This window comes from Falco cherrug, chromosome 6, assembly GCF_023634085.1.
Source record: "Falco cherrug isolate bFalChe1 chromosome 6, bFalChe1.pri, whole genome shotgun sequence".
NCBI classification, from domain to species: Eukaryota; Metazoa; Chordata; class Aves; order Falconiformes; family Falconidae; genus Falco; species Falco cherrug.
The window spans coordinates 12,626,396-12,641,590 of NC_073702.1; the positions used below are offsets into that span (position 1 = coordinate 12,626,396).

General features: G+C 37.2%; 1 protein-coding gene across 5 annotated transcripts in view; it reads right to left on the bottom strand.

The window, feature by feature from the left end:
* Positions 1-15,195, bottom strand: part of SMAP1 (small ArfGAP 1) — a 96,053-nt gene that overhangs the window by 54,884 nt on the left and 25,974 nt on the right. For all 5 annotated transcript variants that reach the window (XM_055712972.1, XM_055712971.1, XM_055712970.1 and 2 more), the window contains exons 2-4: positions 14,423-14,556; positions 13,634-13,719; positions 9,704-9,779 (exon numbers count right to left, since the gene is read on the bottom strand). In XM_055712972.1, coding sequence (XP_055568947.1) covers positions 9,704-9,779; positions 13,634-13,719; positions 14,423-14,556 — 296 coding nt within the window. The remainder of the gene's footprint in view (positions 1-9,703; positions 9,780-13,633; positions 13,720-14,422; positions 14,557-15,195) is intronic.

Here is a 15,195-nt window from a genome sequence, read left to right on the forward strand (position 1 = left end):
TTTCATTTTCACCTATGTTCTGTGAGAGACTCTTTGGTTCACAAAAACTTAAGATCAGAAAAGAAAGGGTCTGCAGGTTTACAGTATTACTCCAGTTCCCTGCCCCTCTTACAGGGCAATAAGTGACCTGTCCCCATTTTCCCCATTAAAAACTTTTGTAGTATTTATGAAGTTATTACTTAGTAGTAGCAATATCCAAATACATGCTATGTCAATAGTTCATGTAAAAGCATCAGCACAAACAGTATTTGACCCAATGGCTTTGATTTAGTCTGTGCACCAGACTACTACGAGTGAAAAAAGTAAGCTTACAAGAGTCTTTAAATGAACCTATCAGAAAACATACAAAATCTCAGAATTATTTTACCTTAGTTCAGTTTGTACTAACATATTACTGATGGTAACAGTCATACAAACACTATTGGTCAATAAGGTCAGTGTACTAAATTAAGTTTTCACCAACTTTTATTTGTAGTTTTTCCCAAATCCTGCTCTTTATGTAATAAATATTACTATTTAGCTTTTTATTAAAAAGTATTCAAGTTAAAGCTTTAGAAACCTATATTAAGCTTCCATTAAAATATAAAATTTAGGGTGCTATCACTCAGAAGATTCAAGAGATTAAAAAATGAGTGTGCTATCAAACCACGTCAATATATTCAGTAAATTTGCAGCTGAACCAAATACAAAGGTGCCCTCGAGTGGCCATTTCATAAGCACACAATATACTGGGAAATGACCTAAATGAAGAGGACTACTCTACACTCGTTTGACAGGTTTTAACTTCAGCTAATAGATATGTTTTTCTTATTTCAGCAGACTTTTGACTTTATTACTGTGTATCTCCAACAAACGTTGACAACGCTAAAATTCGTATTTTATTTTAAAGTACCAGCAATTACAGGCTGCTATTAAATGCATATAAACACACAACCAATTGCTTGTCATTTTTTAAAGAGGCCTATTCCCGAAATACTGACAGGAAAATGAGAATAGTAATGTACTATCAGTAACACTTACCTATGAATTTCTGCAAGACTTCTTTAGGCTAACTGACAAGGCTTTTTTTAGAGTTACTAAAAATGTCTCCTCTATTCAGTACTCTAACCACTGGACATCACATAAAAAGGGTCGTGTCCCACGTTTCACAAAACACAGCAGCAGCTGGCTTTTCAGAGATGCCAGTACTGCTCTTCTGGCAACATTCTGAACACACTTACCACTCCTACATCCCTTCAGAGTGCCCATATCCTGTTACAGGAATACGGTGAAGCTTGTGCACAAGCTAGCTGTAGTTCTGACTGTGTGCAGAGCTACAGACATTCATAAAATTTACATCAAGCAGAGGTGCAATTAGTGTTCTGAGAAATACAAATATATTTAATAGTATTAGACTTGAGTTCAAAATATTTTTTCCAGCTCTAACCAAGAGCATCCATACATGTTGTTGCCCACATTTTGTTTTAGATTATTTAGCTTCTGCTTCAGGTAACCACCTCCTGAGATATTTATGGAGAGTCACCATGGCTTAATTAAAGGCTGACACAGGATAATCAAAACAGATGCTTTTAATCTTTTACTGGAGTGCCCTCCATTTCCCCTGTGCAACCTAACGGATGTCTTCTGTATTTGTTCCAGGGAAAACTGTCTTTACCGAGAGCTTCCCAACACTTCACAACAATACCTTTTTTTCTGCTAAGCGGCTTGCTCTGCTGCATGCAGGATCGTTTACATTTTCATGATCCATGTTAAACTGGCAATGCAGTCACTACAGATTTCAGCTTTGGCAGAAGCTTTGTTTACTTGGACTTAGTAACTTGTAGCTAGGCAGTCCAGCTGTGTGAACTACTCCTCAAATGAAAGTACTTACGGAACCAGGGAAAACAAGACCCTGCACGTGGGAGCTACTAGGAATGCAGCTGGCATATGCACACCTTGGCTTCTCTAACTCATTCATTTAACCACTGGGGGCAAAGTCACTAATGATATACCCAGGCATTGATACCGAGGCCAACACTACTTAACTTCTTCATTAATAACACATGCAATAGGACTACGCTGGTACATCACCAGCAAGATAGCAGATGACACAGAATGAGGAGGGGTGGTTGATACACTAGATAGGTGTGCTGCCATTCAGAGCACCATTGACAAGATGGGCCAGCAGGAACCATGTGAAGTTCAAAGAGAAGTGCCAAGTCCCGCACCTGGGGAAGAATAACCCCCTGCACCGGTACAGGCTGGTTGTCACCTGGCTGGAAAGCAGATTTGCAGAAGAGGACCTGGAGGTCTGGGTGGACAAGTTGAACATGAGCTAGAAACATGGCCAGTTCTGGGCTCACAAGTACGAGAGAGATGTGGGCAGACTGGAGCCAAATCCAGCAAAGGGACACTAAGATGATTAAAAGACTGGAGCACTTTTCAGACAAGGAGTGACTTAGTGAATTAACACTGTTTACCCTGGAGGAGAGAAAGCTAAGGGAGGAGGGGGCCTGGAAGAGGGAAGTCTTATTAATATGTATAAATACCTGGTGGCAGGGAGCCAAGACTGAGGCACAATGTTGCCTGTAGTATCCAGAAACAGGACCAAGAGGCACTGAACACAAATTGAAACACAGGAAATTCCATTGAAACATAAGCATAGGGGTTTTTTTGGTGGTTGGTTTGTTTTTGGTTTTTTTTTCGTTATTGTGTGGGTAGTTGAATTCTGGAGCAGTTTACTCGGAGGGGGTTGTGGAGTCTCCAGCCCTGGGGATATTCAAAATTCAACTGGACACAGCTCTAAGCAACCTGTTCTAGCTGACCCCACTTTAAGCAGGGAGAACTGGATGATCATGAAGGGTCTCTTCCAGCCTGAGCTATTCTATGATTCTGCAGTCCAACCCATTCTAACAGCATGATCTTGCAAACTAATTTATCTCATTTCCACTACCCCTGCCCCACAAGTCATAATTCTTGTATGGCATTTCAGTGCTTCCTATTGATGCCCATCTCCATTAGCATATTTCAAAAATACTTCATATCACTTGATTCACAAGTTCTTCATAGACCACTAAAAACCCACAGTGGTTCTTGCAATACGGGGAGACTTAACTGGTAATCTCTCTCCAGCTCAATGACTAAATGCTTCTGGATGCTAGCTACTATAAATTTCCTGTTCACATACCCTATCTCACCCCAGTTCATCCATATATGTCATGTAGGCACCTTAATTTTAGTGTGGTAAAGGTATTATGGATTTAATCTCATTTAAGATCACTTTGGAAAAATCTCTAAATTCGCATCACATTTTATCCAGTTGCCTGTTTAAGTTCATGGCTTTTAAACTATACACAATGTCTTAGGAAAGCATGAAAAACGTAGAACCATTATTCTTTTCCTTCACTGAACTTTAGGGTTATATGAAACTTCTGCTCCACACAATTTACACCCTTTCTTAAATATAGAATCTTCGTTTATTATTCTCTAAACATTGTCAGGACATGATAATATATTCCCACTTCATGCAGTGGAATAGACTGTGCTAGTCTGTAAATTTTGAGACTGAAAGTACCTGGAATCCATTTAAGTTGATTCAGCATCCACCCTGAACAAGGCCATTTCCATATGCATTCTGAGAAGTTGTGCTCTTTCTTCTTCTATATACTTACTTTTATTTAAAACTGCTGAGATTGTTTGTGATAATACCTACACTGCTAATCTTTTTCCAAACTCAACACAGTGACCTCACTGCTTCTCCTCATTACTTGTGTGGTATAAAGATACAAAAATAAACAATCTTTTAAGCAAGACTGTCTTTTCACAGTTTGTATTTTACATCAAAGAGGCTGTACTGAGCTTTTAAAAAATTTGGAAAATATGATTGCTTCCAACTTGATTTCCTGAACCTCTGTGCAACTTTAGTACACTTTTAACTTAGCAGCACGTAGATACAGTCAAATTAAATGATTTGGACTGGGTACCAGAAACCCCTTCATTAGTGCACTCCTGTGTCTCAAAGAATCAACCCAGCAGCTGTTACTCAATAGCTTATTTTAGACAGATTTTTTCTTTCTGGAACCTTTTTTTCTAAAAGATTCTAAAAATTATACATTTCCTCTTGGCTTATCGGCAAACTGTGCAATCATCTACTTCAATGCTTACTTCCTCTAACCAGTAATTTTGGGAGATTCTTACTAACTCCCAAAACCCTAAAACAAGCAATGTTTGCTATTTCTCTTGATCACTGCATCTAAGATCATGAGCCTCATTAACAACTGTCCCTTCACCTTATCAGCTGCATAGCTTTGATTACAAGTATTTTGGACTCAATACAGAGAACATCAGTCAAGATGAATACTCTGTTCAGACATTACTTTCATAAAAACAAACATCTCAAAGTATGTCTCCAACAAGGCTTGCATTTGCTCCACTTACATTTACAGCATCTATTCTGAAACAGTCCTTCAAGTCATTTATTTAAGCATACAGGCTCAAGATTCTTGGGGAAAGCTATTTGTACAACTATAAGCTGCGCTCTAAGAGTGCTCCAGGAGACAGTAAACTAAAGGAGCGTAAAGAGTTTAATAAATAGTTTTGTTTGCCCAAAGCAAACAAAAGATTTAATAGGCAACAGCCTTCAGGACTAAGATTGTTAAAAGTGAAACTGCTTTCTTTGCCCTTCAGTTCCAGGACTGTTGTGTACAAGAACCCCTATGATAAATACAAGAGGATTTGCCTGTGCTTTAAAGCGACAATCTGGTGCAAGCCTGCAGCGGAATTATATTCCTGAAGAGTTTGGTGACAGCACCCACCTGAAGGAGAGTTTTAACATAGAAAATTACCTCACACCCCTTGACCTACGGTAACTGTCTGTGGTTAACTACAGAAGCGATGCAAGCTCTCAATTGCATTGTACAAGCTTTCAGGGATAAATCAAGTCAAACAGCATAGTATATTGCGCAGTAAATAGCTCATGTTTTCATATCTTAGATGCATCATTTCCAAAGATGCCCTAATCATTTCACTACTGTGTGAAGTTTGGATTCTGTGCTATACTTTGCATCATTCACAGCTTATGTATGCCTAAAAATCAAGAGGTTTGGCAGAAAATTAATTCTAGGACAACAGTATTATGCTGAGGATATTCAAAATAAGTGGACTTGCTAACTGCTACCCGCTGCTCCCAAGTTGATTATTCAAAGAGCAAAAAAATTCCCGCCATTAACAAAACCAAACCACATGTGTTATTCACAGAATATATATATATATTCCCATGTAACATCCTGTCAGCTTCAAGTGTTTTCACTTGTATTCTTCTTCTTAAATTTAAGCATACAGAAAAGGCATAAAACCCCATGAAGTCCTGAATGTTTCAAAATTACATCACACCAAAGTGAAACAGGGAAGCAGCTGGCCAGATCAAGAGATGTGAGTTTCTTAAGCAGTTGGTCTTTACAAGTCTCGACAAACCGAGGTTTCACCACAGTAGAACTATGAACTGTTTTCTGAGAAAGCAAGTGTTGATCTTTTGTGACTCTTGTTAATGTTGGGTGAGAATTATGATAGGCACTGGCTTGAGAAATACTAGTTCTAACCCTGTCATGGGCTACGCTGCTTAAATGGAATATACTTTGATAATAAGGATACATTTTCCTAAATATCATAAATACAATACAATTGTCTTCACAGTTTCAGTCATAATACCACAACCCTACAACTAAGCATTTGTAACATGTATCTAAGCATTTACAGATCATTGCAACTATAAGAGTTTTTCAAAGAGCTGACATGCATCTGAAGATACTTCGATGGGGTACCAAAAAAAAAAAAAAAAAAAAAAAAATCAGTTTGCCTCCCTGGGTAGGCTAATTTACTCAAAATTCTCTTCTTTACAATGATCAGAATAAAGCTTAAAAGTAAATACTGCTACCTTAACAACAGCTAAATGGATTTTTTTTTTAAAATGGCAATATTCCAGTAGTCTGGAAAAAGTATTTCTACAAATGCATTGTTAGACATTCTGAAACTTTTTCGTCTTGTCTTATAACATTATCAAGTAGCAAACACATACAAAACACTAACAATTTATAATGATTAGAAAAAGGTTTCTGCTCCAAGTAAGATCTAAAAAAGTATAAATATTCCAAAAAAACTGAAAGGCGCCCATAGAACTCATCCACATCAGCCTATTTCTTTAAATATCAGATTAATTTTAACTGTATTATCAGTGTTAGCAGAAAATAATTAATAGACCATTTCCATTTTTATTTTTTCCCAGGCTCCCCCCCCCCCCCCCCCCCCAAGATACACTGCTTGTTGTGATTTAAAGCTCCTGCTTCTTGTTTCACTTGAAGTACATATGAAAGTACATCTGTGAAAAGAAGGAACAAGCATAGTGGGATCACTTTGACAAATTCCCTACCTACATCTCCTAACCTGACCCTGAGCACCATAGCTTGCTTACCTGGGGCTACCATGCCTGCTGTATTTCAGAAGATTTTTCTCAAGACTAAAGCCTAAGAATTAGGCCTAACCTACCAGAATATTTCCCAGTACCAAACTAAACAAAACTACAGAAATACAATGAAAGAAAAATGAAAACAAAAACCCCAAACACGCCACTGTTCAAGGCTGTCAGCCTCTCAGGTCTTTCTGTAAAGAAGTTACATGCCTGCACCAAGTCTGAGCATGGAAACGAGGATAATTATTTACCGACAACCCACTCTTAACAGCAGAGTAAAATGTACCACTCAGTCCTAAGCAGTGATGCAGAACCAGCATTTCACATTTTCCCAATAATGACAGATCTGAAGACTCTGAGATCTATGCATTTTAATAGATTTTAAATATTTTTTAAAGTCACACTGCTTTGTCAGTTTTGTAATGTATATTTAATTTCTACTTACATTTTAAATAGAATAATGCATTTAACTAGACAATAAAACTGCAGATGCTTTTTTTGCACGCAGCTTTATCCGGCATTCCTTTTCAGTGAACCGTGAAAAAAAATTGTTAATTTTTCATATTTGCCTGTATTTAGTCTGCATATTTGATGGCACTACTGGTCTCTGTACTAGCTAATTTTGTTATTATAGTATGCATCTCTAAACCCCAAATATAGTAATATAATAGTCTTGTCAGAAAAAACCCATCTCATATAATTAACAATTTTAGATAAAAATTTTGTAACAAGGGAAAAGATACATGAAACCTAAGCATCATAGAACCAGGAACTGAACCTTCACATATACTCTTGGGCTCCAACAGTCAGAGTACATTAACACTAGCACAGTTGTTATAGTGTTAGACAAATGTAAAAAGATTTATGATCTTGCCAAAATTAAGGTAAGAGAAATATTGTGCCGCATGTTTTAAGATAATCTGTTCAAAACAATTTTTAAGCTACAGGAAGCTTTTACCACAAGCAACTTGTAACAGTGGACAAAATCCAGGAAAGCCTCTTGAATTTTTAAACCTCAGTGAAATTACCTGGTTAAGGAAAGCAGCCCTTAGGTCATAACAAGCCTGTTTCTGCACTTCTGTATTACCTGCTCATACCTTGAAGGGATTCATTTTACCAAATGACAACATACATACACATCTCCAACTTAAACCAGTCTTAATCCAAGCAGAAGGCCATTGCTATTGCAAAGGTGATAACAAAAAGTGAGTGCACTAAAAAGTTCGCATCACCCCAGCAATTCTGATTTTGATTAAAAATAAGGCACAGGGTGCTCTCTGAAAAAGTAAGTGGGGTAATACAAATTTTCTGGAAGAAAAGAGCTTGCCATGTTGAAGCATAGGCTCCCCACCTGAACAGGTCACAAGATTATTACTCATGAAAGCATCGTGCTAGCAAATGCTGAGGCCTACAAGCAGGAATCGCTTCAGTTGCCAGGTAATCTTAGCCACCTCCTGGCAGGGTGGGAAGAGGGAAGGTGTCTTGGATGTCATCAGGACTGCAAAAAGAAAGCTTTAGAAACCATCACCACCTGCTGCACAGGGGCACAGAAACGTATCCCCGCAGAACTCCCTTCCTCACCCCATTCTTCTAAAACTCCTCACAGACCTCCATGTGCTGGAAGCATAGAGCAACTTCTCCCCTTCCCTGCCAACACCATCCAGGAGCAGGAAAGCAGCATACCAGACATGCAGAATGGAGGCCCAGCTGCGCCTTTTCCTCCTTTTCCCTGTCAGTCCCAGGCCCACCTGAAAGATGATCACTGACCACCAGTCACTGCACTACACGTGCACACGAGCTGGGCTGGGGACAGAGCAAGGAGGGTAATCCAATACAAGCAGCACATTAGAACTATGGGCACTACAGTAGTTCAGCGAATTCAGTATTGTGTACTTTCAGGATTTCAGATTGCCCACCTCAAGCCTGATGTTTGGTGGCCTTGAAGAAATGCAGATGAATGTGAATGTGCACAAGTCATCTGCTGCCAAAATATTTCATTATCAGATTTTGTTTCTATCTCAAAGAGATTAAACCATTTAGATTAGTCAATGAAAGAAAAACCCAAGTAGGAAGAAATAAAATGGTGTTCCCTACTCAGCAGTAACATGCGTCTCAGCTTGTCTGGATTTTACCCTTGCTGTTATCACAGGTAAGTGAATAAAATTACTTGACATACGATAAAGCAAAATCTGATTACTCCTTCAAACACATTAAGGCAGCAGTGGACTACTATATTAGACACTTAGGTTCTCTATTTAGAAAGATCTCAGGAGTCTTTTGAACTTTGTAAAGCATAATTTTAAACAATTCTTCCTATTTTCTACTTAGCAATAAAAGTAAAGAAGGGTAACTGACAGTGTAATTCAAACCACAGTTGTATTTTACCTCTCAAATGAAGCAATTTTCCCCCTACCTCAACAATGCTTACTGAAATACCCTTCTCTAGTTTGCAAGTTTGGAGGTTTTCCCTTCCGAATGAAACTATCATTGAAAGATCCATTTTCTCAGATGGGAAAGGCAGCATAAACTCCCACTCTTTATACCCACACTTGCACTCCTTTCCCTATCAAAGTTAAAGCACAAATAAAAATATATAAACTAGATTGTATGTCCCAGAAATAGCCAAAAAAACCAAACAAGGCTGTGAGCTTCAGCAAAGGCTGACATTTTCTAAACTGCTTTGCTAGAAAAGCACTCACCAACTTACTGTAGTGAACACAGCTACATGATTCAACAGCTGGTTTGTCATATTGCCCATGTTTGCTATTACAGTGCACCTCACTGCAAGGAAGTCTGGAATTCAGCAGACCAATAAAAGACCCTTAGAAGAGGGGCCCAAAACACCATAGGATTTCTCATCAAGGTAATTACAGAGAACGAGGGAAGACAAAGTCACCAGAAACAGTAATCCTATCTTATCCCTGTAACATGGGAAAAGATACTCAGAAAGGACTCAAAATATAGCTGAGGAACTACCCATTACTGAAAGAGAAAAACACAATATAAAGAGTTAAAAACACAATATAAAGAGTTGGAAGCAAGCTATTTGTTGGATCATAACACTTCGCATTATAAATGTAATAGACAATGTATGTTGAACTTATAAAACCTAGGAATAGCTTTCAAGAGAGAGAAAACATTTAGCTCTGCATCAAAGTTTTTGACTGTGAAAGACACTTTAACATACATAATGTTTTCTACATTTCTCTTATGTAGCTTTCAAAAAAGAAAAGTGACAGAATTCTTGGTGAAACTACTTACATTGAAGGCATTAGCTGCATTTTTATCATAATACTTCTTCTTTTCATACTTATCCCTAATGAAAAATTCCACAGCTCTGGAAGTAGCCCATTTAAGGAAAATATGCATTCAGATAAATAGCAGCATTAACCTAAAAAAACCTGACGGGTTATTCAAATGAAAGAATTGCACCAGATTCTTGCTCCATCTCATTTTGTAGTTCTAAAACAGAACAAACTGCTTTACACAGAACAATTGCTATTGCAGTGTCAAAAAGAGGGTTGTTTTACTACAGAGAATGAATCAGTTTAATCTCTTAATGAAACAATACGAGAAAGATATACTAGAAGTAACACAGTGTTCCACAGTTAGGACGTTTTTGCTTGATATTTATAAGCTACGGGGCTGCATTACTGCAAATTCTTGAATAAAGGTACTCATATATGGTAAATAATTAATGGTATTGTTTACCATCAGAACTTGGGAAAACAGTATTTTCTTTTCAGGTAAAAGGTGAAATGCATGTACCTGTTCCCCGATTTGCACAAATTATATCATGCATCAAAAGCTGATCGTAAACAGTTCTCAGAGGTAAGTCCTCCATGAGAATCTCCTACTATAACAAATACCTCTGTGGAAGGGAAAGAAAACCAAAACACTAGTGCTAGAAATACATTGAAGCAAAGGTGGAAATAGCAGCAAGGATATTGATGTAGAAGATCAGAACTGACAACTTCCTAGCTCAAACACAAGGAGGATAAATAGTTGCTTTCCTCAATTATTGTCTCATCCAAAAGCAGTGTGATTACTTTTAACTTTAGTAAAGCTGATTCTCTGGTATCTCTAGAATAAATTTCAATGAATTTGTTTGGTGATCTGATTATCCATTCAAAAATTGAAACTGCAACTGTGGAAGCTCGGATTCATTGCCTCAAACTGCCACAGCAATTTTTCTTCGATCAATAGAAAGACACTTTAGCTCCACATACTATTGCTTAAGATTAACACTGAGCTCACAGCACCCAGTTCCTTCATTCTGTGCATCAAGTTATATCATCAACAATGACATTTAGATTCAAACTGTATGCAAGTGTCACCTGAACACACTGAATCATAAAAGCTGCAAAAACCGTAACATTCTTTGCTACCTCTTCCCAAATACGCAGTTGTGTAATAATATGCAACTCCCATAACTTTTCAGATTTAGCCAAGACAGGATTCCCTCAGAAATTTTATTTTCAAATTCACAGTAGAAATTATTGCATTATATAACCATAGTGGGAGGAAGAGATAGAAAAAGGGAATTGAATCTTTTTCCATGCTATTGGGCTGTAATTGGATAACTACATTAAATTAGAAGTAATTTAGAATTAAACAGAAAATATTTTAAACTTTATTTCTATAAAATACCTTAGAAAAAACTATCACTTCTTCAAATAAAGTCTTAGTTATTTGCCAAAATTAACATTTTCAGATGGCATATTTATTTTGCCAAGTGTTCTAAGTTTTGGTTGCTCAAGATTTTGGTGTTTGGTATTTTAGTTCTTTTGCATAAATATTTCCCTATTTTTAGCAGATTCCCAGAATGCACACTTGACATTTCAGACAATTTGAAAGTTTTAATTTGAAAATTATTAATCACCGAATCATAAGTACGTAAATTTCATAGGGTTTAATTTTTCAGGATGCTATTACACTGGGATATTGAGTTGTGTATTTTGAAAAATACCCACTTTATTCAAGTTACACCACTTCAATATGCATGATTTTCCGGAGCACATTTAAGTTTCTTTAGATCAATAACCTACTGCGCTCTTGGTAACAACAAAAAAAAAAATATAATTAAAGCAACCTCAACACATGCCAAAACTGTTTTAAGAGAGTAAAATGAAGAGACAAAATACAATTCTACAATTCACTCTACTCTTGTGGAAATAAAAGTAGAAAAAAAACGCTTTCAAACAGGAAGCTAAAGCTGCCATTCAAAAACACATCAAGATGATCCTCAAAGTTAGCTTCTATGCCAGAGCATCCCTGGCAAGTACAAGGGAAGAATAAAAAAATGCCCAGAAAGGTCAGTCTTGTGATTAAGCAGCAGAAGTGATGGGGGGGGGGGGGGGCGGGGGCTGGACCTTTAGCCGGAGATTTTGGGAAGATCTCAAATACACGTTTCTCTTGTGTCTCCATTCTACTACCTAAAAAATAGAAATAATTATATTGTAGTGCTACAGGAAGTTAAACACTAACATAGAAGAACAAACACAAAAGTGATCATTACATGCAAAGAGTTTTCATGGTTAATCCAAAAGAATATTCAGAGTATTTAAAATATTCATAACCAGAATACCGATGAGACAGTGCTGATTTTGTAGTGATACAAAGGGCAAAGAGGAAAGGCAAAAAAAGCCCACAACAGCAGCTTGTCATGAATGCCATGTAGGTAAGTAGCTGACAGAGTTACGGGGAAATTGAGAATAAAACATAAAATTGAGAAATAAAATAGAAAAGGTTGGCATCCTCTCTCCTAGCACTGTGTTTTTTAATAAACACATGAAATTAAATATATGCAGTTGACCAAGACCTTAGAAACACTTAGAAACCGACAACTGTTTAAAAGGCTATATAATTATTTCAAAATATACAGTATCAAAGTGATTATTTTTAAAGTCTAAAAATGCAGAGTTTGGTCTGATCTGGCAAGAAAAGCTTATAGTAAAGCTTTATTGCTTCTCCTGCAATAACACCAGTGAATTCAAATTAGCTGCGGGAAGAACAAAATATACATCTTCAAGACCTATTTTTGAATAAGTTTTAGTCAAAGTATTTCAGTCTTATGGCTGAAATAAAGTTCTAGAATATTACAGCTGGAATACTACAGTTACATATGCATAAGAAAATTGTATTTTTATCTTAAAAGCTACTGCAGTATGAAAAAACGTATCTTTTTTGCTCAAGTGCATTTTGTAATGAGGAGGCTAACCCTTAAAAAAAAAACTTCTGCGCAGAGCATATCAAGCATACTATCTAATAAACAGAAGGACCAATATCACTTTCGGACATAGAAGAAGAAAATTCAGATCCAGTTACAACTAAGTCTGTTTAGCCGCCTCCATAGCTTGTATCATCTTCAAGGTAAGAGAGGTAAGGAAAGATTCAGCTCACTTAACAGTAGTTGTTTAGGATCTCATTATAGTTAAAGACTTCCAGTAAGATCAGGTGAAGCAAATCCTACCTGTGGAGTAACTTCACTGTATGAGGAGCCAATACAAATCTAAATTAATGCCATTATACATTATCCTAATGATTCAGTACATTCAAATAAGGTATTAAGGAAAGTTATTTATTGGTGACAATTTTTCTCCCAACCTTCCCTTCCAGGTATATGGTAATAACCACACGGCAACACAAGTGGTGGCCATTAGGGAGGTTTGGTTTATTTAGATATTCTCATGCTACTCATCTGTGCTCACACACTTCAGAGAACGTACGCACTCCAACTCAAAAAAATTACAGAGTACCTAATCTAGAGAAAGGAATCCATACTTCACTTGAGTAGGATCCAATGGCTCATTTTACTTCACCATTCAGCTCATTATTTCCTGTTCAAATGTTTCTAACTTCAGCTGGCAGTTACTCAAGATACAGACAGAATATTCAAGAGCTTCCTAGTATCACTCTAACTTCCTACATACAGGAAATTTATGAAGTCACCTCTTCTGAAAGTAAAAATAAATGGGGCTTGCCAAATCTCATTATGAAGTAGATTTGCTATAACTGAAGTAATTTAAACCTTTTCTGAACAGTTCCCAACTTCCACTGTCATATCTTGTACAACAATGTCAATGAAATAAATAAGGCGAGTTGCCAAACGCAGCAGTTCCTTGAATCGGTCATACCATCTAAGTCGCATTAAACATCATTTCAATGTGAAAGCTAAACCAAAAAGGATACTGATCTGTTTGAGGTCTTCGGAAGTTCTCTGGTAGATTAGCTTCATAGAGTAGTCTTGCTTTAGTATTTCCCATTTCCTGCATGCACTAAGGAAAAGCGGTAGAAAACTGTTAGTTCATGTCCATTAATATTTTAAATCCTGAAACAGTCAGAATGCTACTGGTATGCTTAAATGACATCAAGTTTTTAACTTGGAGACCTCCCTGCTGTCATATGTCTTAGGAGATGCTCCCATGGCACAGGAGGGCTGCTGCCAAGACTTGTTGGACAAAAGCTAACAACACAGACACTGTTTACTGCATAAACTAACCCATCCAGCAAAAGATAAGCTTTCATCTTTTAGGATGGCTGTTCAAACCAAGAGGAACAAAGGTAAGAAAATGTGTCTGGCACCATAAAGAGGCTTCAGACTGGAGCAGACTTCGAATAGTGAGGGCTTGGTACACCAAAAGAATGTAATCAACAATGAGACAAACGTGTGAACCTTACCTTACTATCCCCTACTAAAAAGGAAAAGGCTTGCAACACATTTGCTACAGACATAACAAAGCAGCAGCTTTCAGAGTCCCCACATAAGGTACAATATAGCTAATATGATACAGAAAAGATAGCTAAACCAATTTCTGAAGTGAGTTTTCAGAATTTAAACTCATTACAGTAGAAATATAACACATTAAAACTACTTTAATTGTAAAACATTTAAGTTGGGGCATCATGATACGCTCAAATCCTTTCAGAAGGACTCCTGGCATTCCTTTCAAATTAGAAACATATTTTAAGGTATTTTACCTGTATTTGTTCTGGTGTCCATTGGTCCAAGTTGACAGACTTGACCCTTGATATATGGACCCCAAGATTTCGATGTATTCCAGCACATCTGATGCAAATAAAAACACCGGTGTTCCAAGAGGCCCATCTTGGACCTAAAGGGAATAGGGAAATCAATTATTTTCAAAACTCCATATACTGTGAAGAATTTCTTTAGCATAGTTCTATACTGACAACAGGAATAAACAAGTATGGATAAAGGCTCACAACTGTTACTCTGGGGTATCTATTACTTCTAACAATCTCCATTGTTAGTAATTTTATCTACGTCTTTCTACTTCTAAGTGATGCCACATAACATTTGAGTTAGCCAGATTAAGCTAGGAAGTCATACGGTGGTGTACACAGCCCTCCCCTGCACATGAGAAAAAAGAACCCCAAACAAACTTTACAAACTTGGCTTACTAGTAACAACAAAGTTTTGCTTACATCTTGAATAATCCTTGTGGCTACGCATAAGATGCAAGCATCAGCAGAAATCAGTAGAAGTTGCCCCCTTTTCTCCAATTAAAAGCATCCCAAGACACGTATCTGAACTTGGAATTAAATGCAGGGCAATCTTATATTAATGTAACAAATGCTTTAGTACCTCATACAGCACAGACTTTACAACAGTAGCATGCAAGCTCTTAGGGAATAATACACAGATTTGCAAAACTAGCTCATGAAAATGTCCACGACTAAGAACAGTGGAAAACTGAACCCATTCAGTACCCTCGATTCCTACACTACAG